Below are 23,619 nucleotides of genomic sequence, written 5' to 3' on the forward strand. Positions count from 1 at the left end.
CTGATTAAGGAGTCAACCTGGTCTTTCATGGTTAGGCTCTGATCCAATGTTACACCCAATATCTTCATAGTAGATTGAATAGGGTAACTAAATTTATTGATGCAAAGTGATGTTTTGGTGTCAAGTGGGTGTGGGGACACTACAAAAAATTCAGTCATCCACTGCTCCATCAGATTTAGTACTTCTTTTGCCTTGGGAGTAGCTTCTGAAAGAGAGTTAGCGAATGGGATGATGATCATGAAGTCATCTGCGTAACTGAATAATTTTATCCCCAGCTGAGTCAATTGCACTCCTAATGAAGACATGTAAACATTGAAAAGCAGTGGGGAAAGTGGTGACCCTTGCGGTACGCCGGATGGATTGCTCCAGGTATCAGAGAGATCATAAATGAAACATACTTGATAGGTGCATGACATAAGGAAACCCCGAAACCAGTCTAGGACCTCTTTCTTGATACCAGTTGCATCTAAGCATTGTAATAGTTTCCCATGGTCCACCAAGTCAAAGGCAGAGCTCACCTTTGTAAAAGGAGCCCTTTGAGTCTGTCCAACTTGTATAGAATCTCACACAAAATTCCATTGAATGTTACTATCAACTGTAATGTTAGTTTTATTGGGTGGTGGATTTGATTGGGGGATTTTTTTTCATGAAGTGTCTTTAATACTTTAAAGGTGGAAGGAGGAGCTTTGACCTCTAGTGGTAGTCTAGGGTAGTATCACTAACAGTCAGATTACCAGGGCAGGAATGTTCCTTGTTTAAAAATTTGGCCCACAGTAGTAGTACTGCAAAACGACCAGTGGTGCCATTTTGATAAAGACAGCCACTGGGGCAGGATTGAGTATTAATTGCTTCTGCCTCCTAGAACCCTTATGGTGAGTCTGGAGTCCTGGAGTGTTGTCAAAGGATGAGGGATGGGATGATGGGCCTTTACTTTAGGGTAGGGGGGAGCAACATCTGAAAATTTTCAAATGAAATTTAGCTTTTGCTGTAAATGAACCAAGAGTTTATTTCCATTTCCTAGCTAAATTATGTGAAAATTGGTTACTAACCTATGAAAATAATTGGGGGGAGGGAGTGAATTTTATTCCCCACAAACTTGCAAACTCATGACCACTCAAAATTATCCCCACTGTTAATTGTTAAGTCAAAGCAAAAAAAAAAAAAAAAAGAAAAAGAAATGTTACTCACAAGGGTGCTTTTCTGAGCTTCAGCCAGTTTTGTAGCTATGAAATATTGAACTGGAGCAAGCAGGACTATGACAGCAGCACCAACCAAAGCACTTATATCCAGTAATTTGTAAAGCAGAATTACTCCCATTATGATCTGGGGGGAAACAAAACAGAAAAATTAAAATATGCTTCTTTACTGGGGAAAATTAAAGTGGACTTGTATACATTTTAAAGAATATTAATACTACAAGCACATTACTAATTACAATAGGTTGCGATTTTTAATTTGGCACTGCAATACTTGTAGTGACAACCTAACTCCTAGTTTATTTCAAATACCAATTTTATGCATTAAGACAGTTTCTGTAGTTTTCTCTAGTTCTTTAAGAATTCCTGCTCCATTTCAAGCTGTAACAGAAATGATGGCACTTCATTCCTTTTCTTGCACTTCTTGGGCTTTTCATCCATTTTTGTTTCTTGTTCCCAAAGAGACTGAAGTTCCCTCTGGAATCCATTTCAAATGAATTCCTAGATCTGTCAACTCTATTGTTTCTGAATAATGACTGGGAATCCTTCCCCACAGGCCTGACAGAGCCAGAATATTAAAGAAAGGGGTCTAGATATGTTCCATTATCACCTCTAATACAAAAGGTACCTCCTGTAGAAGTTTACTTTATAAAAGGTAGGGTCCTATTATGTCAATGATGTATTACTCTGCTTAAAACCGAGGCAAAAAGAAGTGCACACTACAGGTGAATTTATATGGGGTCCAGGACAAAAAGGATTTTAAAAACTCTCTATTAGACTTGCTATATATATATATTTTTTTTTGTACATGTTGTGTTGTACTTTCAACAAATTGGTTGTTACATATGCATGTAAATTTGTAAGCATACATCTGAAAAGGGGTGTAGCTTTGAGTAGGTTAGGGGTGTTTATTAAAGATGTGTGCGGTATTATAAAATTTGGGAGATCCATGACTAATTTATACAGGTGGCTTTACACCTGTTTCAGTCGGTGTCAATCTTAGTGCCTAATATGAGTGCAGAACCCACCATTAAGTGGTATTCTATAAATGGTGCAGCTTTATTCACAAGCTTCATATCATACTCAAACAATCCAAATTAAGACAGCAACAAACCCCAAAGTGGCATCACACTCCCCCAGGAAGCTATCCGGTGACAAAACAAGCTCCCTTTAATTTTGTAACCTTTATCATCATCATACAAGCATGACCTATGGTATCATCAGGCCAGGGCCACCCTTGGTAGTGCTTTCATCTGTGAGTGCTACATTTCATTCTTTATTAACTGCAATTCTTCCCAGGCACAACTGGGGGCCAATACCTCTATTTTCCACCCCTGCTCCATCAGCTCCGAATTCCCTCTCCCAAATATCCTTTAATCCCAACCCCAACAACAACACCCAATAGAACAGACAGACTCTCAAAGCAAATACAGACACACACAGAGAGGAGAGGAGAATGGGATACATTTTCATAGAAAACAACCTGACCCTAAACTCCCTGTTTCGCCACACAATAATCCCCACACTCCAGCGCAAATCACTAAACAATCCCTCACCATAGCTCTCCCCTCCCACTGTTTCTTTCCCCAGCCAATCATGATCTCCCTTACATTATTCCCTTGAACTCTGTTTCTTATTCACTGCCTTCTTTATTCGAATACCAGCCTCATTTTCAAAACTTTCCCATCCCTCTCCATCTCTAACCTACTCCTATTACAGGTGTTAAGCTCAGCTAATGTTATCACCTCACCAGCTAACTGGTGGATATCCAAATATCAGATAGCCAGCTATCCCCAAATAGTCATCGGAAGATAACCAGTTATCTCCACTGAATATCTGAGGTTAACACATAACCATAAGCTGGCTATCTCAGGGATATTCCAGGGGTATTTAAGGGTGGGTCAAAGTTATGCCCCAATATTCAGTGCTGACTTGTCAAGGACACCACATAGATAGCTATTTTATCTTTATGAGCTAGCCGATGCCCAGTTGGTACTGAATATCAGCTTAACCAGGCATATGCTAGCTGGCCAGTGAAAACCTAGATATTCAATGCCGCTCACCAGAAACTGCTACCCATCATTGACTGAAAATCACCTGGTATGTGTTTTAGTTATTGGACTTTCTTTGTTGAGATATTTTGATTATTGATTTAAATACATACATAAAACCCTCCATCTCCAAATTGCTAACCACAACATCTGACCTCAAAACGTTCCATAAAGAAATCAAAGCACTTCTATTCAAAAAGTATATTCAACCTACTTAATCTCCCCTCCTCCTATCCCCTCTATAATTTTCCCTAGTATAGCCCACTACCTGGTACCATATCTTCAACGTCCCAAATAAGTAACCGGAAACTGATATAATTCAAATGTAATGTAATCTGAATCCTCAATTTGTAACCTGTATCAGAAATTTTCAAATGTAATGCATCCTCCTGGAAATGTCCAGCTCTCTTCCAATGTAATCTGCTTTGAACCGTAAGCGGAATAGAAATCACTAATGTAATGTAATGTAATAAAACTCAGTACTATAAAACACTGTTTGAAATACATTATAGAAACAAATGGCGTGCCTACATAAGAGCATGGTAGGCTGACAAACTACACAGCTACTATAATATAAAAAATATAATAAGGTTAATCCTGTCAATTCAAATATAATCTATAGTAACTCCAACCATTTTTAAAAAAGCACTTAAAACTTGTTTTGTTTCAGCCATTTAGGGCTCCTTTTACAAAGATACGCTAGCGTTTTTAGTGCACACAGCAGATTAGCGCGCGCTAATCCCACGCTAAGTGGCTAGAAATAACGCCAGCTCAATGCTGGCATTAGTATCTAACGCATGTGGCATTGTAGCGCGTGCTATTCCGCGCATCAATGCCCTAAAGCAGCTTAGTAAAAGGAGTTATTTATTTATTTAAGACATTTCTATACTGCCTAATATCTAAGTGGTTTCCAAAATCAAACATTCATAAAAGATTTGTCATAAAACATATAGACATAAAATCCACAACCGCTATCTTCTCATCCATATATGGTGACTATATACCTAGAGCAGGATGGGAAATTTTCATCCACATTACATATAGGCATCGACAAACAGTTGTGTCTTTAGTAACTTCTTGAAGTTAGTACAGTCCATGCATACTCTCGGGTGTTGTGATAAATTATTCCACAAAGGGGTCCTTTTATCAAGCCGCGCTAGTTGGGTTAGTGCGTCGGACATTTCATCACATGCTAACCCCCGCGGCCGGCTAAAAAACTAACGCCTGCTCAATGCAGGCGTTAGCGGCTAGCGCGGCAGGTGGTTTAACACACGGTATTACGTGCGTTAAACCCCTACCGCAGCTTGATAAAAGGACCCCAAAATGTACACCAGCAATACAAAACATTTTTGTTTTTGAAATCACATATCAAGTTTCAAGTTTAATAAGATTTGTTATCTACGCAAAATCATGTATTTCAATGCGTATTACAGTTTTCCAATATATACAATAAAAAAGGATAGACAAAATATGACATTATATACAGATTAAATCTATTCTAGCACAAACTGATACATAAAGGATAAATGGGGTGGATTACAATCTTTAATTTTAAAAAAAAAAAGGAACATTTTTTTGGATCGACTCTTGATATCGTACTCTCCATTTAGAGTACTGAGATCGATACAACAAAATCTACTAACTATTCCCTCTCTAAAAATAATAGGAACCAGGAGATCTACAGTTTTTTCAGTCATAGCTCCTCAGTTGTGGAACAATTTACTACTGCACCTACGTAATGAATCATCCTTGGAAAAATTTAAGCGTTCATTAAAAATCTTTCTATATAAAGATGCATTCAATATATAGACAGCTTAACTTCCCAAACATAAAATCCCCAGATCTTAATGAATTTTATGTGATATCATCCTTCAAATTCATTAAGATCTGGGGATTTTATGTTTGGGAAGTTAAGCTGTCTATATATTGAATGCATCTTTATATAGAAAGATTTTTAATGAACGCTTAAATTTTTCCAAGGATAATTCATTACGTAGGTGCAGTGGTAAATTGTTCCACAACTGAGGAGCTATGACTGAAAAAATTGTAGATCTCCTGGTCCCTATTATTTTTAGAGAGGGAATAGTTAGTAGATTTTGTTGTATCAATCTCAGTACTCTAAATGGAGAGTACGATATCAAGAGTCGATCCAAAAATAATGGCGTGTGTGATTGTTGAATTTTAAAAGTTAGCAATATGATTTTATAAGTTATTCTGTGTGTAATTGGTAGCCAATGTGCACTCCTGTTTCCTTAATTGCTGTTAATCTCATACCTCCTTCAGATCTCAATGTCCTTCCAAGTCTATAGATCTCCCACAAAGCGCCAAAGCATGCTGGTACCGATCTATATAAGACTTGGTGGACCATGGACAAAACTTTATACCGTACCCTCTGTTTTATTGGTAACCAACGAAGTTAGTTCAGAACAGGCAAAATATGCGCCATTATGGGCATGCCGTGATCAATTTGGCAGCCAAATTCATTACCATCTGCAAAGCCTTGTTCTTTACTTGTGTCAAACCAAGATAAAGTGAGTTACAGTAGTACAATTTAGTCAAAATTAGACCCTGTACCACCGTCCTAAAGTCTAAAGGTGTTAACATCGGTTTTAGTCTATATAAGGTATGTAATTGCACGTACCCCCCTTGGATAGTTTGCTGGATCTGCTTATCCACTGTGAGTGTTGAATCTAAGCAGATTCTCAAAATTGTCAATTCCTGTTTTACTTCTACCTGTGTCCCCAACACATTCAAGCAATACACCTGAATTTCTTCCAGGTCTTGACCCACAAACATAACTTCAGTTTTATTAACATTCAATTTCAAACCGTGTGATGGACATCCACATGTCTACCTTTTTCATGCAATAGTTCAATTTTTGCTCAATCTCTTGTTTGTGTTTTCCTAACAGAAAGTAAAACAGAATATTGTGAGCATATGTACTGTAATCCACCCCTAACTGGCCCAAAACCTTTCCTAGGCTTGGATATCTTGTTACTTATATATATCTTAGCTGAATTAGTCTATTTCTTTCTATGTCATCCATTTTGAATTATGACTTAACTGTAATTGTATATTTTACATGCCACTTTATTATTTTCAGTTATTAAATTTAAACTTAAATTTTTTTTAAACTTTTGCTTCAATACTCCACCTGAACAGGCATAGCCCACAGATTGGGGCATAGAAACAAGAACCACATTAGTTGATTGGTTTCAATGGCAACAAGATTGTTAATCTGGCCCAAGGTCATCTCTCCCATCGACATGTTAGATGTAGAAAGCCGTAGAATCTTATTATATAGCATTGCCTGAAGGAAAACAAAATAACATTTCTAAATACAAATTCCCTAAATGTTTATATATTAAAATATACAAATGACAGATTAGTAAAGCAAGCAACAGAAAAATGATCACTAATATCACATTTCCTTTTGAAAATATGGGGCCAATATTCCAAATATTTATGTTGTTATCTGTGGGAGAGATTAGTGGTATTTGGGGTAGGGCTTAAAGTTAAACAAACAGCACAATAGTCAGAACTTACCAAGTCACCTTAAGGGTAATTATATAACACAATGCTTAGGCAAAAAATAGCACATGGGTACATAGAGGTCCTTTTATTAAGCTGTGTTAGGCACTAACATACACCTAATGCAAGCAAAAAATGGCCTAATGCAGGTTGCGCTAAAACATCATTGTGTTACTTTTTGCATTGCCGCACATTAACCATGTAGTATGTATTTTGGGAGAATTATTTTTGAGGGGTTGTGTCAGGGGCAGAGAGTGAAAGTTTTGTTCTAACCAGTTAGCTCAGGTGCATTACTGTGCGCTAACTGGTTAGCCCATACTGCCTACAAAATAGGTGGCAGTAAGGCATGCACTAAAAGTCATTAGTGAAAAGATTTGGAAAAAAGGCATTGTACAGCTATGGTAAAAATTTACAGCTATGGTAAAAATTGCCTTAGGGTGAGGAAAAGACCCTCGTAAGGGCATGCTAAGACTTTTTCTTTAATAAAAGAACTCTATAAACAGCTAACCTACACATAATTATCTTCACTTTTACTAAGCCTTGGTAGAGGTATCTACCGCGGCCTGGAGTGCTAAATGCTCCAACGCTGGTCTGATGCTCGTAGAATTCCTATGAGTGTCAGAGCAGCAATGGAACATTTAGCGCCCTAAGCCATGATAGAAACATCTACTGCAGCTTAGTAAAAGAGGACCTATATAAATTATCCAGATAAGTTTAGGACTCATACCAAGCAGTCTGGCAGAAGGGAGAAATTTACAGTAGCACATGGGTAAACGTGGAGTGGCATTTTCAATAGAATGTCTGAGTTTGAACGTTTTTGGAAAGACATCCAGAAATCCAGTAAGAGAAAATGGCCATTCTCAAAACGGCAAGATGTCTATCCTTTTTTTTTAATATGACCTATGTAGATGTTGTGGTCCTTAGTACATCTATCTTTTTTGGCCATTCTCAAATATAGAGATGTCCACATTAAAAACGCATAAAAGCATGTTTTTTTTTTTACATTTAGGCAGTTAGCATTCTTAGCAAACTGTTCACAGGCAGCTGAGCATTCCTCAGCACAGCAGAAGGATTACTGCAGAGAATGTCATATTAAAAGTCCCAGGTACAGATGTCACTTCAGCTTGTTTCTATTGTATGGTGAACCCTCCAAAACCCATCCAAAACTTACTGTACCCCCCCCACCCCGTACTCTACAATAGCCCTTATACTTGTAGGTGTCATCTCAATGTAGGTACAGTAGGTTTTGGAGGACTCACCATACAATAAAAGCAAGTTGAAGTGACACCAAGCGAGCTACCACCTGTCCCAGCCCCTGCCTCTCGGCACCTCCTCGATGCTCTTGACTGAGTGTCCCGGGGGTCTGAAGCGTTTACTTTGAAAAAATTAGAGTGTTCAAAGCAGGCCGGTCACCTGAATACTTCAGCTAGGAATAATGGAATAGGACTCCAGTTCTATTTTGTTGGTTTTCGGAACTGGGGCCATGATTAAGAGGGACGGCAGGGGGCATTCGTATTGTGCCACTAGAGGTGAAATTCTTGGGTAAACCAAAGCGAAAGCATTTGACAAGAATGTTTTCATTAATTAAGAACGAAAGCCAGAGGTTCGAAGACGATCAGATACCGTCATAGTTCCGACCATAAACGATGCCGACTAGCGATCCGGCTGCGTTATTCCCATGATACCAAAAGTATACCAAAGTGATACCAAAATCTGCAATAGAGCACACATGAAGAAGGTCCTAGTCAAGCTTGAAGAATGGTCTGAAATTTGGAAGCTAAGATTTAAAGCTAAGAAATGCAAGGTCATGCATTTGGGCTGCAAAAACCCAAGGGAGCGGTACAGTTAGGGGGAGGGGGGAAGAACTTTTGTAAACAAAAGAGGAGCGAGACTTGGGTGTGACATTAGTACTGTGAACTGCTGTGAGAGGTCACAGCAGCCATTTTGCAAGGTAGCTGTGAAGAGGCAGGAGCGAGAAAGCTGTGCTCCTGCCACAAAGACTCCCGCTGGACCACCAGGTACCTTGGTAGGTCCGGGGGAGGAATTGTGGGATTGAGAGGGAGATTAAAGGGTCGGAGCCTGGAGAGTGGAGAGAACCTTGGCTAAGGGTTGGGGACAAGGGAGAGAAAGATCAGAGGTGCAGAGACCTATGAGAAGTTGGAGGGGAGAGAAGCTTGTGGCTCCTTGTAAATCTTGGGTCAAACATTTTGGATAAATTGGCTCTTTGCTGTAAAAAGGTTGCCAACCCCTGCTCTGGAGTCACCTTAAAAGTTTAATATATAATAGCTTACCTGAAGAAATAATATGCCGGCAATTTATCAAGTACTTTTGATTATACACCTGAAATTGATGCCTGATTAATCCTGAATTCTATATGAGATATAACTAGAACTGCCATACAAATAAGAGAAAATAACATAAAAATAGTATTTAAATACATTGCAAAACTTTGATATAAATGAAATTAGGATTATTCACCAGTAAAGCACCACGCAGATTGATCCCAGTTTCTATAGTAACATAGTATGATGCCTGTAAAAATGTTCTTTGCAGGATAAGGGCAAGGAAGAGGAGGACTGCTAAAACAAAAGCATTTTCCACAAATTCCTTTGATGACAGGAAGTAGATATTAAATATCCAGTTTTCAGAAGATGTGGTATTCTAAAAGAGAGAAAATTAAAAAAAAGTGTTTGTTATTGATAATAGATCATTTTACACTGGCATAAAATTTCAATGATGAACAAAATTTCTACAGTGACATAAAAGATATTTATAGTAGGAGATCTTTTAATAAAGCATGGTTACCATTTTGTACTTACCCCATGTTAACAGGAAAAATAAGCAAGCAGTGAGTGCAAAGGCTGTGCAGTAAATGAAGGGGGCATGGACAGCATCTACCCTGTATTTACCACACAGAAAAGCTCTCATGCTCTCAGGCATGGCATGTAAAGTGGTGCTACTCAGTCATAAATAATAAACCCATAAGAGCCCTGCTGTGGTGGCACACAAAGAGACATAATAACCCTCCTTCAGCAGACACCACAATCATTGATCACCAACCCCCAGGACACATCACACTTTGACACAACAATCCTGCCCCTAGAAGGTTCGTTTCCTACTGCAGCTTCTTATGACTCTGGGCAATTCACTTAACACTTCATTGCCCTGTTTAAGTACCTATCTAAAATATGTAAACCGCTTTGATTCTGTAACCATACAAAAAAAGCAATATATCAAATCTCATCCCTTTTATCTTTAATTTTATACCCAACTCAGGGTCTGTATGTTAGGTTAATGTCATTAAAATGTCTTGGCGATTCTATTATGAACATCAGGTTTATGATTTACATCAGACATGTTAATATGACAAGGATCTCTTGCTGATATAGCACAGTTACTTACCGTAATAGGTGTTATCCAGGGACAGCAGGCAGATATTCTCACACATGGGTGATGTCACTGATGGAGCCCTGGCACGGACACTTGAAAAGTGAATTGCAACTTTAAGTTTTAGAAAGTTCATGATTAGCCCGCGAGTGCCTTCCCGCCCGACGTAGGCGCGCGGTCCCTCAGTTAAGATAAGCCAGCTAAGAAGCCAACTAGGGGAGGTGGGTGGGTTGTGAGAATATCTGCCTGCTGTACCTGGATAACACCTGTTATGGTAAGTAACTGTGCTTTATCCCAGGACAAGCAGGCAGCATATTCTTACTTATGGGTGATCTGCAAGCTTACTAGAATGGGATGGTGGAAGAGTTGGCCTCTAAGAAAATACATTTTGTAATACTGACTGCCACATCCCGTCTGGAGAAAGACTTCAGGCAATAATGCGAGGTGAATGTATGAACTGAGGACCAGATGGCAGCTTTACAGATTTCCTCAATAGAAGTAGAACTAAGGAAAGCTACAGAAGCTGCCATAACTCGGACTTTGTGAGCTGTGACACAACTTTCCAGGCACAGTCCAGTCTGAGCATAACAGAATGATATACAGGCAGCTAGCTACCCAGTTGGAAAACATTCTCTTGGAAACAAGGTGCCCCAACTTGTTAGGATCAAATGAGATGAAGAGTTGAGGGGATGTGCGGTGTGGCTTTGTTCTGTCAATGTAATAGGTCAAAGCACACTTACAGTCCAAAGTGTGAAGAGACGTTTCTCCTGCATGAGAATAAGGCTTAGGGGAAAAAACTGGAAGAACAATCGGCTGATTGAGATGAAACTCCTTGACAACTTTCGGTAGAAACTTTGGATGGGTGCGTAGAACCACTTTATCATGGTGAAAAACTGTGAAGGGTGGATCTACCACCAAGGCTTGTAACTCACTGACCTTTCTGGCAGAAGTTAGAGCGATAAGAAAAACAACTTTCCAGGTAAAAAAATTGAAATGAGCTGATGCCATTGGCTCAAATGATGGCTTCATCAACCTGGAAAGAACTACATTAAGGTCCCAGACTACAGGAAGAGGTTTGAGAGGTGGTTTCACATTGAAAAGTCCTTTCATGAATCTAGAAACCAAAGGATGAGCAGTAAGAGGTTTTCCCTAGACTGGCATGTGAAAAGCTGTAATAGCACTGAGATGGACTCTGATAGATGTAGACTTGAGACAAGTCAGACAGATGAAGAAGAAAATCCCAACACTAAATCCACTGACAAGGAAGTTGGATCGTGATGATGGAGACACCAGGAAGAAAATCGAGTTCACTTTTGTTGATAACATTGTTGAGTGGCTGGCTTCCTGGAGGTATCAATAATATTACGTACAGGCTGAGAAAGATATAATTCAGATGGATTCAGCCCGAGACAAACCAAGCTGTCAGGTGTAATGACTGCAGGTTGGGATGTAGAAATGATCCTTGATTTTGAGTAAACAGAGTAGGAAAAATGTTCTGAGGTATTGGCTCCCTGGAGCTCAGTTGAAGCAGAAAGGAGAACCAATGCTGCCTGGGGCACCGAGGAGCAATGAGAATCATGGTGACTGACTCTCGTTTGAGCTTGAACAGAGTCTTTAGTATGAGAGGAATGGGCGGAAATGCATAGAGAAACATGTTCATCCAATCCAGAAGAAAGGCATCTGCTTCCAGACGGTGAGGAGAGGAGAGTTTGGAAAAGAAATGAGGCAGTTTGTGATTGTAGGGAGCTGCAAATAAGTCCACTTGTGGTGTGCCCCATTGAGCAAAGATTGGATGAAGAGCTACAGAGTTGAGAGTCCATTCCTGAGGTTGAAGAATTCTGCTGAGGTTGTCTGCTAGGGAATTCTTCTCGCCCTGAATGTAGACAGCCTTTAAGAAAAGATTGCGAGCTGTCGCCCAAAGCCATATTTTCTGGACTTCCTTCCATAACAGGAGAGAGCCTGTGCATCCTTGTTTGTTTATTTAGTACATTGCTACTTGATTGTATGTGCAAAGGAGGAGGACTTGAGGACTCAAGAGATATTGAAAAGCTTTGAGAGCATAATATATCGCTCGAAGCTCGAGCAAATTTATGTGAAATTTGCACTCCCTGGCAGACCAATGACCTTGAGTTTGAAGGCCATCCAGGTGCGCCCCCCAGGCATAAGGAGATGCATCCGTCGTTATCAACTTTTGATGAGGGGGTAAGTGAAAAAGTAGACCTCTGGAAATATTGGAAGAGGTCATCCACCATTGAAGCGACTGCAGAAAAGATGATGTGACAGATATATGCTGCAATAGATTATCTGTTGCTTGAGACCACTAAGAAGCAAGGGTCCACTGAGGAATGCAAAGATGCAGCCTTGCTACTGGAGTTACATGAACTGTGGAAGCTATGTGACCTAGGAGAACCATCATGAGTCTCGCCGAGATGCTGCAAACCTTCAACATCTGTTGACAGAGAATGAGAAGAGTGTCTAGGCGATCTGGAGAAAGAAACGCTCTCATGAAAGTAGTATCGAGGATAGCCCCAATAAATTGCAGACGTTGAGTCGGAATTAGGTGAGACTTAGGGAAATTGATTTCGAATCCCAAAGCTTGTAGGAAGGAAATGGTCTGAAATGTCGTTAAAACCACCTACTGCGTTGAAACAGCTTTGATCAGCCAGTCGACCAGGTAAGGAAAGACTTGAAGACCGTGGGATTGGAGATATGTGGCCAAAATAATCAGGCACTAAGTGAAGACTCTGGGAGATAATGCCAGGCTGAAAGGAAGAATCTTGTACTGATAATGACATCCGTTCACTTGAAAACGAAGGTATTTGCAGTAAGCCTGATGAATTGGTTTATGCGTGTAGGCTTCTTTGAGATCCAGAGAGCATAGCCAATCATTCTAATCCAGAAGTGGATAGAGAAGGGCAAGGGAGAGCACCTAAAATTTTTCTTTGACTTCTTCGTAATTAAAAAATATCAGGAGTAGACTCCCTGTTTCTGCTGAGATAGAGGAACTTCTTCAATGGTATTTAGAAGAAGGATGGATTGAACCTCCAGAATGAGAAGAGAAGACTGTGCAGGGTCCGGAGGCAGGGTATGAAAGTGGAGAGCATACCCCTGACGAATGATATCTATAGCCCATAGATCCGTAGTGATGAGCTCCCACTGGTTGATGTAATATTGAAGCCGTCCTCCGATCGGCTGAGGCAGAGATTTGAGAATGAGAACTGTGGCTATGCTCTTGAGGAACATGTCAAAAAGGCTGTGTAGGCTTTTGTTGAGCAGCCTGTTGTTTAGGTTGTTGACATGGTTGCTGATTTTGCTTCCTAGATTGAGGAGGAGCAGAAAGCAGTCTTAGCAGAAAACCTGTGTTGGTAAGAAGAAGTAGGCCTGAAAGCACGAGGTGGTTGAGGCTTTTTCTTTGGTTTGACCAATGTATCCCACCTGATCTCACGGGCAGACAATTTTTGAGTAGTAGTATCCATGGATGGTCCAAAAAGTTCATCCCCAAGACACAGAGCATTAGGTAAACGATCTTGGTTGACATCAAGTTCGGAGACACGAAGCCAGGCAAGGCATCTCATAGCCACTGACATGACTGCTGCTCATGAAGTAAGTTTGAACGTGTCATAGGTAGAATGAACCATATACTTCCTCAATTGTAAAACTGTAGCAATAAGATTTTGAAAAGCTGGAGTTTTGTATGAGGGAATATATTTTTGAAAAGTTGAAAACTGCTTAACTAAGTGTTTCAGGTAGAATGAAAAATGGAAATTATAGTTTCCAGCTCGGTTCGCCAACATTACATTTTAGTAAAGGCATTTACCGAATTTATCCATTGCTTTACCATCCACCATAAGAGACTCATGAAGAAGATGAGGTTTATCAAAGCCAGGAATAGGAACCTGTATAATGAGTCAAGCTTTCTAGGAGCCACAAGAATAGAAAGTGGAGTTTCCAGATTTTTGTAGAAAGTCTCATGCAAAATGTCATGAAGAGGAAGCTTCAGCAGTTCTTTTGGTGGTTGGATGTAATCTAGAGCCTGAAAGAACTGTTTACCATACTCAGAGTCTGCCTCCAGTGGAATGGAAAGATCCTCAGATATTTTCTGGAGAAACCTTGCAAAAGAAGACCTCTCTGAAAAAGCAGTAGGTTGAGAAGAACGCTGAGGAGAATCTGAACTATCAGAGAGTCCTCATCATCAGATGAGAGTGGTTTCTGCTCCGAGTCTCCCAATAAGTCTGAGTCCTGAATGGAATAAGGACGATGTCGAAGACTCGGTGCCAAACGCTCAATATGTTTCATCTTATGACAGGCCTTCCAGGACTTCACTGGCATCGCCTCTCTAGATGTTTGTGTCAAGGACACCTGGTGCCATGGACTGAAATCGACTCCTGTGTCAAAGGTCCCCACACTGGTGGAGCATCAACTTAAAGTGCAGTCAGTGCCACTATCTGCTCAGATTGAACCATCACCTGGAGAGCCGGTGTCGACCTAGCTTGGACAGTCGGTGTCGACGTGGCCATAAATTGGGTCAGTACCAGCATTTGAAAATGCTCACCCAATTCCTCCCTAAGCAAATCATCAATTTTCTGCTTAAGGGAGAGCATCAGTACCACTGGTTTTTTTGCTGGTACCCCTAGTGCAGCACTCCGGTCCGGTGATGAGGAAGCCGATGTCGAGGCACTCACTGAAATCAAGACCGGGTGCTTACGGGACTTTTTTGAGGTCGGCATTACTCGACACAATGCCACTTTGACCTGAGTCCCAGATGAGGTAGGGGAAGGTTTCTTAGTTGGCTTAACCACAGGAAGTTGCAACACCGGAGATGTTTCTACCGGTGTCAATATACACGGTGTCATCTTGGTTGGTGCCGCTGGTGTCGGTATTGATGACAACTCACCCTCCATAGCGACATTGAACAATAACTTCTGTTGATGAAGGTGGTTTTTCAAAGTCCTCTTCTGAAGAGAACACCAGGTACAGGTTTCCGGCCGATGCTCTGATCCCAAACACTGGAGACACCAGCAATGTGGGTCAGTCACAGATATGGGCTGAGCACAGCAACCGCACTTCTTAAATCCCGTCTGTGAGCATGACATCGACGGAAAGACCGCCTCAGCCAAATCGAAGACAGAGGTCAAAGTGGTACAACAGGCCCCACCGGGCCAAACCCGCGAGAGAGGGAAAAAAATATATATTTTTTTTACCGAAGGTAAACTTAACAGAAATAAAATAAAAAGAACATGAAAATGACTGAAAAATCACTGAAGCGAGAGCAGGAAGGCAACAAAAAATTTTCAAAAGCCGTTGAAATACATCTTCTTAGCTCCACGGAAACTAAGAAACTGAGGGACCACGCATGTACGTCGGGTGGGAAGGCACTCGCGCATGCGCAGTACAGGCTGATCGCAAACTTTCTAAAACTTAAAGTTGTGATTCACTTTTCAAGTGTCCGTGCCGGGGCTCTGTCGGTGACGTCACCCATGTGTGCGAATATGCTGCCTGCTTGTCCTGGGATAATTGTTATTTTGGTGAAAACAGTTAGCTTAGCAAGATTTTAAAAAGGTTTGGATAATTTCCTAAAAGAAAAGCCCATAAGTCATTATTAAAATGGACTTGGGAAAATCTACTGCTTATTCCTTGGGATCTTGCCAGGTACTTGGGACCTGGGTTGGACACTACTAGAAACAGAATACTAGGCTTGATGAACAATCGGTCTGTCTTAGTATGTCAACTCTTAATTCGTAAGAACATTACATCAGAGTTGCCATACTGCGATAGACCATCAACAACAGCATCCTGTTCCCAACAGTGGCCAACCCAGGTCACAAGTACCTGGGTTGCCAAGGAATAAAACAAAAATTTATGCTGCTCATCCTAGGAATAAGCAGTGGTTTTCCCCAAGTCCATCTTAATAACCACTTATGGGCTTTTGTATTAGAATATTATCCAAACCTTTTCTTAAACTTTGGTCAACAAACTACTTTAACCTCATTCTCTGGCAACAAATTCCAAAGTTTAATTACATGTTAAGTGAAGAAATATTTTCTTTGGTTTGTTTTAAATCAACTACTTCATAGCTTTATTGTATGCCCCCTAGTCCTAGGGCTCCTTTTACGAAAGCGCGTTAGGGGCTTAACACGCGGAATAGCATACGCTAAATTGCCCCGTGAACTAACCGCTACCGCCTCCTTTTGAGCAGGCGGTAGATTTTCGGCTAGCATGTGCTAATCTGGTGCGTGAGCTAAAACGCTTAGCGCACCTTCATAAAAGGAGCCCTTAGTATTTTTGGAAAGTGTAAACAGAGATTCACATCTACCTGTTATACTCTACTAAGTATTTTATAGACCTCTATCATATCGTCCCTAAGCTTTCTCTTCTCCAGGCTGAGCCCTAGCCACTTTAGCCTTTCCTCATAGGGAAGTCGTCCCATCCCTTTTATCATTTTTGTCGCCCTTTTCGGTACCTTTTCAAATTTCTATATCTTTTTTCAGATGCAGTGACCAGTATTCAAGGTACGGCCACACCGTGGATTGATACAAGGGCATTATAACATTCTCCTCTTTGTTTTCCATTCCTTTCTTAATAATTCCTAACATTCTATTTGCTATCTTAGCTCCTGCCACACACTGAGCTGAGGGTTTCAACATTTCCTCAACTATGATCCTTTTCCTGGGCAGTGACTCCTAATATAGAACCTTGCATCATGTAGCTATAGTTCGGGTTCCTCTTTTCCACATGCATCTCTTTGCACTTGTTCACATTTAACGTTATCTGCCATTTTGTTCTTACGTTCAGATTTTGAGATTGGTCAATATATAAGTTGCACCTTGCATAAGTCACACTCGTTCTCGTGCATGTAAAAAAAACACAATTTATAATCTGAATATTATGGTAATTAATTCCCTAAGAAAGGTTTGGTGGGCAATTTTTAGAGATCACATGGGATTGACAATCCTGTAGTTAAATCGCATGGAACTCTTAATACGCACTACTTAACTAGTGTTTATTTGATAAACAAATAATCAGACAAGTGGCATTTCTTTACAGTGTCTTTTGATTTCACTACAGGTAGGTGCCTAGGAGTAATAAAAACGAAGAGTAGCATAGGTAATGGAAAAGTGATCTGGTAATGCAGAAGTAACAAAAAAGCAGAGGCAGGAATGATTAGATATTCTAAACTAAATTAAACTAAACTAAAACTGAGCTTTATATATCAGGTCTTCAGCCAGAAAGGAGCTTGACTCGGTTAACAGTAACTAAAAAAAATACTTTAAAAAGTTTCCAAAATGTTTGGCAAATAAAATAATTTTTAAAGATTTACGAAAATGTTGAAAAGGACCAGGACCCCTTAAAATAAGAGGAAGTTTGTTCCATAGTTGAGAAAATTTGAAAACCAAGGATTGACTGAAATTCTTGACTCCTTTGATTCCTTTCACTGAAGGAAGGGAGAGTTTGAATTGTTGGGTGCCTCTTGCATAGGAGAATCTGTAAGCACTCCATAATAAAGGGGCAAGAGGGATAAAGATACCATATTAAATTTTAAAAGTAATACATACCTTTATTTCCTATCAAAATAAAAATTTTCTTTTCTTTGAGCCCAAACAGCTATTAGACTTTATAGGGCCAAAAGAAGAGTTGGTCTCCTAGTTTATGGGTGAATGACCTGTCTACCGGCTGTGAGGGGGTTACCCATTGCCGTTACTCTATATCAGTATTGTATAATTAATTGAATTTATTTTCTTTCTTGATTCTAAATTTGTGGACTGAATAGTTGATTGAATTTTCTAGTATAAATGTAAAAATTTTCTTGTATCTTTTAGTTGGTTATTCTGATCTCTTTTCAAGATTGTAATTCTTGATGTTGAAATGAAAAAGGTTAAAAAAATAAAAAAAATAAAAGTAATACATACACATTTAAAGTGAATCCTGAGATAGAATGGAAACCAATGAAGGTTTAAAAGCAAAGGAGACACATGGTCAAATTTACTTTTTCCAAAAATTAATTTCGCAGCGGTATTTTGTATCAGTTGGAGTCTTTGATGGCAGGTCTTTGTTATGCCGAGATAGATTCTAAGAAAATCTTCAGCTTTTCACCCTTTCTCCAATTATTTCAGGCACCTAGACCACATCCCTCTGAGATTTTGACAATTAAACTAGACAATCACGATAATAGGACTCTTTCCAGAATGAACCTTTAAAATACTTAATTAGATATCATAATCTTAAATATTTAATTTTGTTCCCTCAGTATATACATCTGGGGGTACTAACATTTTATAAGAACATAAGAACATAAGCAGTGCCTCTGCTGGGTCAGACCACAGGTCCATCCCGCCCAGCAGTCCGCTCCCGCGGCGGCCCAAACAGGTCACGACCTGTCTGTATCACCAGAGGGGGCTCCCTTGCCACCTTGGTTTCTCATTTAAGTCCTGTCTTCCTATCGAAGTCCTAACCCTCCGGTCTTGCACATGCACGACCTGGTTTGGTTTCTATACTCATTACCTGGTTAGCTTTCTATACTTGTGTTACATCCCAGTTCCTCCCTCAGTATCCCATGATCCCTTTATCCTTCAGGAATCCGTCCAATCCCTGTTTGAATCCCTGTACCGTACTCTGCCTGATCACTTCCTCCGGTAGCGCATTCCAAGTGTCCACGACCCTTTGGGTGAAAAAAAACTTCCTTGCGTTTGTTTTGAACCTATCTCCCTTCAGTTTCTCCGAATGCCCCCTCGTACCTGTTGTCCCCTTCAGTCTGAAGAATCTGTCCCTATCCACCCTCTCTATGCCCCTCATGATCTTGAAGGTCTCTATCATATCTCCCCTGAGCCTCCTCTTTTCCAGAGAGAAGAGCCCCAGCCTATCCAACCTCTCGGCGTATGGGCAGTGTTCCAGCCCTTTTACCATTTTCGTTGCTCTCCTTTGGACTCTCTCAAGTACCGCCATGTCCTTCTTGAGGTGCGGCGACCAATACTGAACGCAGTATTCCAGATGTGGACGCACCATCGCTCGATACAATGGCATGATGACTTCCCGTGTTCTGGTTGTTATGCCCTTCTTTATGATGCCAAGCATCCTGTTGGCTTTTTTCGAGGCTGCTGCGCACTGAGCAGATGGCTTCAGTGATGCATCCACCAGCACACCCAAGTCTCTCTCAAGTCTGCTGTCTCCCAACAATACCCCCCCCCAATTTGTAGTTGAACAACGGGTTCTTTTTCCCTATATGCATGACCTTGCATTTGTCCACGTTAAAGCGCATTTGCCATTTGTTTGCCCAGTCTTCAAGCTTGTCCAGGTCTCTTTGTAGGTCCTCACACTCCTCCCTGGTCGTAACTCTGCCGCACAGTTTGGTATCGTCTGCAAATTTTATAACCTCGCACTTTGCCTCCTTTTCCAGGTCATTGATAAATATGTTAAAGAGTAACGGCCCCAGCACCGACCCCTGTGGTACACCGCTTGTGACTCCCCGCCAGTCAGAATATTGACCCTTTACTCCGACCCTCTGCAGTCTGCCCGACAACCAGTGCTTGATCCATCTGTGCACATCCCCTCCCACCCCGTGGTTCCACAGCTTCTTAAGCAGCCTTTCATGTGGCACCTTGTCGAAAGCCTTTTGAAAATCGAGGTAAATGATGTCTATGGGTTCCCCATTGTCCACCCAACTGCTTATTCCCTCAAAGAAGTACAGAAGGTTCGTTAGGCACGACCTTCCCTTACAGAATCCGTGCTGGCTTGTTCTCAATAGGTCATTCTTCTCGATGTGCTCGCAAATGCCGTCCTTGATCATAGCTTCCACCATCTTCCCTATAATTGAAGTCAGGCTCACCGGCCTGTAGTTCCCGGGGTCACCCCTCGATCCCTTCTTGAAGATAGGTGTGACATTCGCCAATTTCCAGTCCTCTGGTACCTCACCAGTTTTCAAGGATAGGTTGCAAACATGCTGGATTTCTTTCACACATAAACCCATAAATTCTATAAAGCAGTGTTTTTCAACCTTTTTACACCTATGGACTGGCAGAAATAAAAGAATTATTCTGTGGACCGGCATCGGTCCATGGACCGGCGGTTGAAGAACAGTGGGCTAAGTCATGAGCCAGACCCGCCCATCTCTACCCAATCTCCACCCCAGACCTTGCCCCCATAATAGTACTAATTGTACCTTGCACGTCCCGTGCCTCATCTGGAAGCTTTCCCTCTGATATTGCAACGTCAGAGAGAAGGCTTCCGGTTCAGGCGCAGGATGCCCGTAGGAGCCACTGCCCGTGGCTTTGTACACTGAATCAGTTAGGAAGAGGGAGCTGGCTCGAAGATAACGCCGCATCGATCGCACCATTGACCGGCGGTTGAAGAACCCTGTTTTGGGGCCTGATGCACGTGCTGGCCCTGTGGACCGGCAGGAAATTTCTGTGGACCGGCACTGGTCCATGGACCAGTGGTTAAAGAACACTGCTATAAAGGGTGCTAAAAATTGGGTTTGCAATTCGGCATGAATAGGTCAATTGTACATATAACTAAATTAGCTAATTAGCAATAAATTGGCATTAAGAACCAATAACTGCCATCAACAAGCACTAACAAGCCATCAACAAGCATCAACAAGTTACATGCATATATGACTTATGTCCTTAGAGCCTGATTCTCGAAAATGCACGTCCTGATGACAGGCGGAGGAAAAAGTCCTATCACCATCGAGCAGCCGATCAGGATGCACTTTAAAAAAAAACTCCTCAAGGCAGGATGCCCACTTTGTAGACTTCCAGAGCGTATCTATGGAGATGCATAGCAAAATTAAGCATGTCCAAGGCAGGGTGCTGAGCAGGCTTAAGTGTCAGTAAACATCTTCCTAGATGGGAGACAAATGCCTGACATGTAGGCCTGCAAAATGCTGGCCTACATTTCAGGCATCTCTCCAGGAGTGTAGGAACAATTCTGCATAGGATGATAGTGTGTGATTGACATGCGATTGGCGGCTGCTTCTAAGGTGGCCGCCGATATCGGCGTCCTATACAGCATCAGGTCCTTATTCTATAAACTTAGCACCTTTTTTCTAATAGAAGGGTACAGTAGGTTTGACAAGTGGGTTTCTTCCCTTCACCCATGAGTTTTGCAGAAGGCATCATCTATTTATTTATTTGGATTTATATCCTGTCCTCCCAGAAGAGCTCAGAATGGGTTACAACTTTGCATATATAATACTCTCTTTTCTCATTGCTCACATTTTTTCTCCCTCCTTTTCCTCTTTCTAGTACAACCTTTCTGTATATATACTAAACACACTGTACCAACTTCATGTAACAAAATAAATAAATGAAAATAATCTATCCACAGCAAGATATATAATATGTCTCTTTAACAAAGACCACCACCAAGGAAGAGAAAAGCAAAAAAAATAATAATGAATAAAAATCAATCTGAAGGGCTGGCAGAGAACAAGCAGGAACGTGGGCTTAGCAGTAACAAAACCAAGAACCATTTACAAAATATTGTACGGATTAGTTGGCATTGTTTCCCTTAATTTATTAGTTTAATTGTGAAGGAGGGGGATATTTTAATATTACATATTATACAAGATAATGGAATATATGGTAGAGAGGGATGGGGAGGGGGGAGGGATAAGAGTTTATGTAAGATACCAATGATAGTTTTTAAGAGATGTATTTATTGTTAATGTGATTGAACATATATAACACTTATTGTAATTTTGAAAATGAATAAAGATTTATTTTAAAAAAAAAACCCAAGAAACAGCAGCTAATAGTTTAAAATTATAGTATAATGGCCTATTATGATAGCAGAGCAAACTGCTGCACATTACAGGGACACCACAGTTCAGAGGCTCCTGCCTCTTCCTCAGCACTGTAGAGAACCAGAACAGCGCTCTTGGCCAACTCAAACTATTTTTGGCACCATCATTTTTCTCTACCCACCCCTACTATAAAAATTAAGTACAAAATATTTTTTTAAAATCTGATCTTACCAAAGTTCTGTGTGTCATCCACTACAAAGATCCATACTACATTTGACAGTACATTGGTTTCAGAATGTATCAATAGTCACAAAGTACTTTCTCCCCCCAAATATCTAATCACAATCATCAATACAGCAAATGGGATAGTCCAGGTTATATTTTTCAACTCTGCCTCCTTGTGTCACTGATAAATAGATGATTTGAGAATAGGTCAGTCTGCCCACACATTAATGTAGGAATCCCAAACTCTAACTCAGGGAATTAAATCTGATCCAATGGTAACTTGGTTCACTTGTATATGTAACCGATCTCCCCAATATATTATTTAAATAAATTAAATTATATGTGAACTAGCTTGGAAGGGCTCAGAACCCACAGATAGAGAACCCCTGCAAATGGGGACATACCCCAAAATGGATAGTGGAACATCTCAGCAAAATTCGGCGGGAGGATCCAGCAGCTCCATTAACAGCTCACTGGCAGGAAAAGCAGCACACAGTGGATGAATTAAAATATGTGGTGCTGGAATGCCCCAAGTTTCACCATAGTGGCAATATATAGGCTTACCTTTGGAAAAAGGAACAATTTTGAATTTAATACTGGCAAACTGTTACCCCTCCCCTTGGCCTCAATTGTGAGGTCGAGTGGTGAGCATTTCTACATTAGATTCAGGGATTTAATAGGCTGTGGAGAAAGTAACATAGTGGAACAGGAAATGCAGTTTTGAAGAATGGGAGGTATCCTCCGGCAGCGTCATGGAAATTTTTAAACCACTGAAAACCAAAGAGGATTGACCCCAAAGTATCCACAGAGAAGAAAATCCAGAAGAAACCAAAAGAAACTCTGTGGAATGACGATGTTCCTTAAATGGACTTTATTTGAAAAATGTCAAGGTTCCAAAGGTACAATAAATCATCCACATAAAATAAAATCATCCACATAAAAGTAAAATATTTGTGATATTCATAACAGTCTTTCACCAATTCATTATTATTAGTTTCATTCATATCACAGTACTCTTCATTTCACATTTTCTACATCTTCTGCATGCTCGATATCATTCACAGTTTTTGACTTTATAGTCACTACCTTTCCTAATTTACATATATTTTAACGTACCCCTCATTATTTATAGGACCCCCTGAAGAAGACTCTGTTGAAACACGGACCATGTTGGATTATTTTACTTTTATGTGGATGATTTTATTTTATGTGGATGATTTATTGTACCTTTGGAACTTTGACATTTTTCAAATAAAGTCCATTTAAGGAACATCGTCATTCCACAGAGTTTCTTTTAGTTTTAAAACCAATCGTGAGGTCGTGTGGTGAGTGTTTCTACATTAGATTCAGGGATTTAATAAGCTGTGGAGAGAGTGAAGTAGTGGAACAGGAAATGCAGTTTTGAAGAATGGCAGTGTCATGGAAGTTTTTAAACTACTAAAAGCAAGTAGTATCAAAATTCTGAAACTTTTTATATTATGTATTTATT

The 23,619-nt window shown here is 40.5% G+C and overlaps 1 protein-coding gene across 1 annotated transcript in view; it reads right to left on the bottom strand.

Annotated features, from left to right (window-relative positions):
* ABCC9 (ATP binding cassette subfamily C member 9) overlaps nt 1-23,619 on the bottom strand; it is a 343,621-nt gene that overhangs the window by 194,498 nt on the left and 125,504 nt on the right. Inside the window, 3 exon segments of the mRNA XM_033952235.1 lie at nt 1,189-1,323; nt 6,402-6,557; nt 9,257-9,439. Of these exon segments, the coding sequence (XP_033808126.1) occupies nt 1,189-1,323; nt 6,402-6,557; nt 9,257-9,439 (474 nt within the window).

Source organism: Geotrypetes seraphini, chromosome 7 (assembly GCF_902459505.1).
Source record: "Geotrypetes seraphini chromosome 7, aGeoSer1.1, whole genome shotgun sequence".
Taxonomy (NCBI): Eukaryota; Metazoa; Chordata; class Amphibia; order Gymnophiona; family Dermophiidae; genus Geotrypetes; species Geotrypetes seraphini.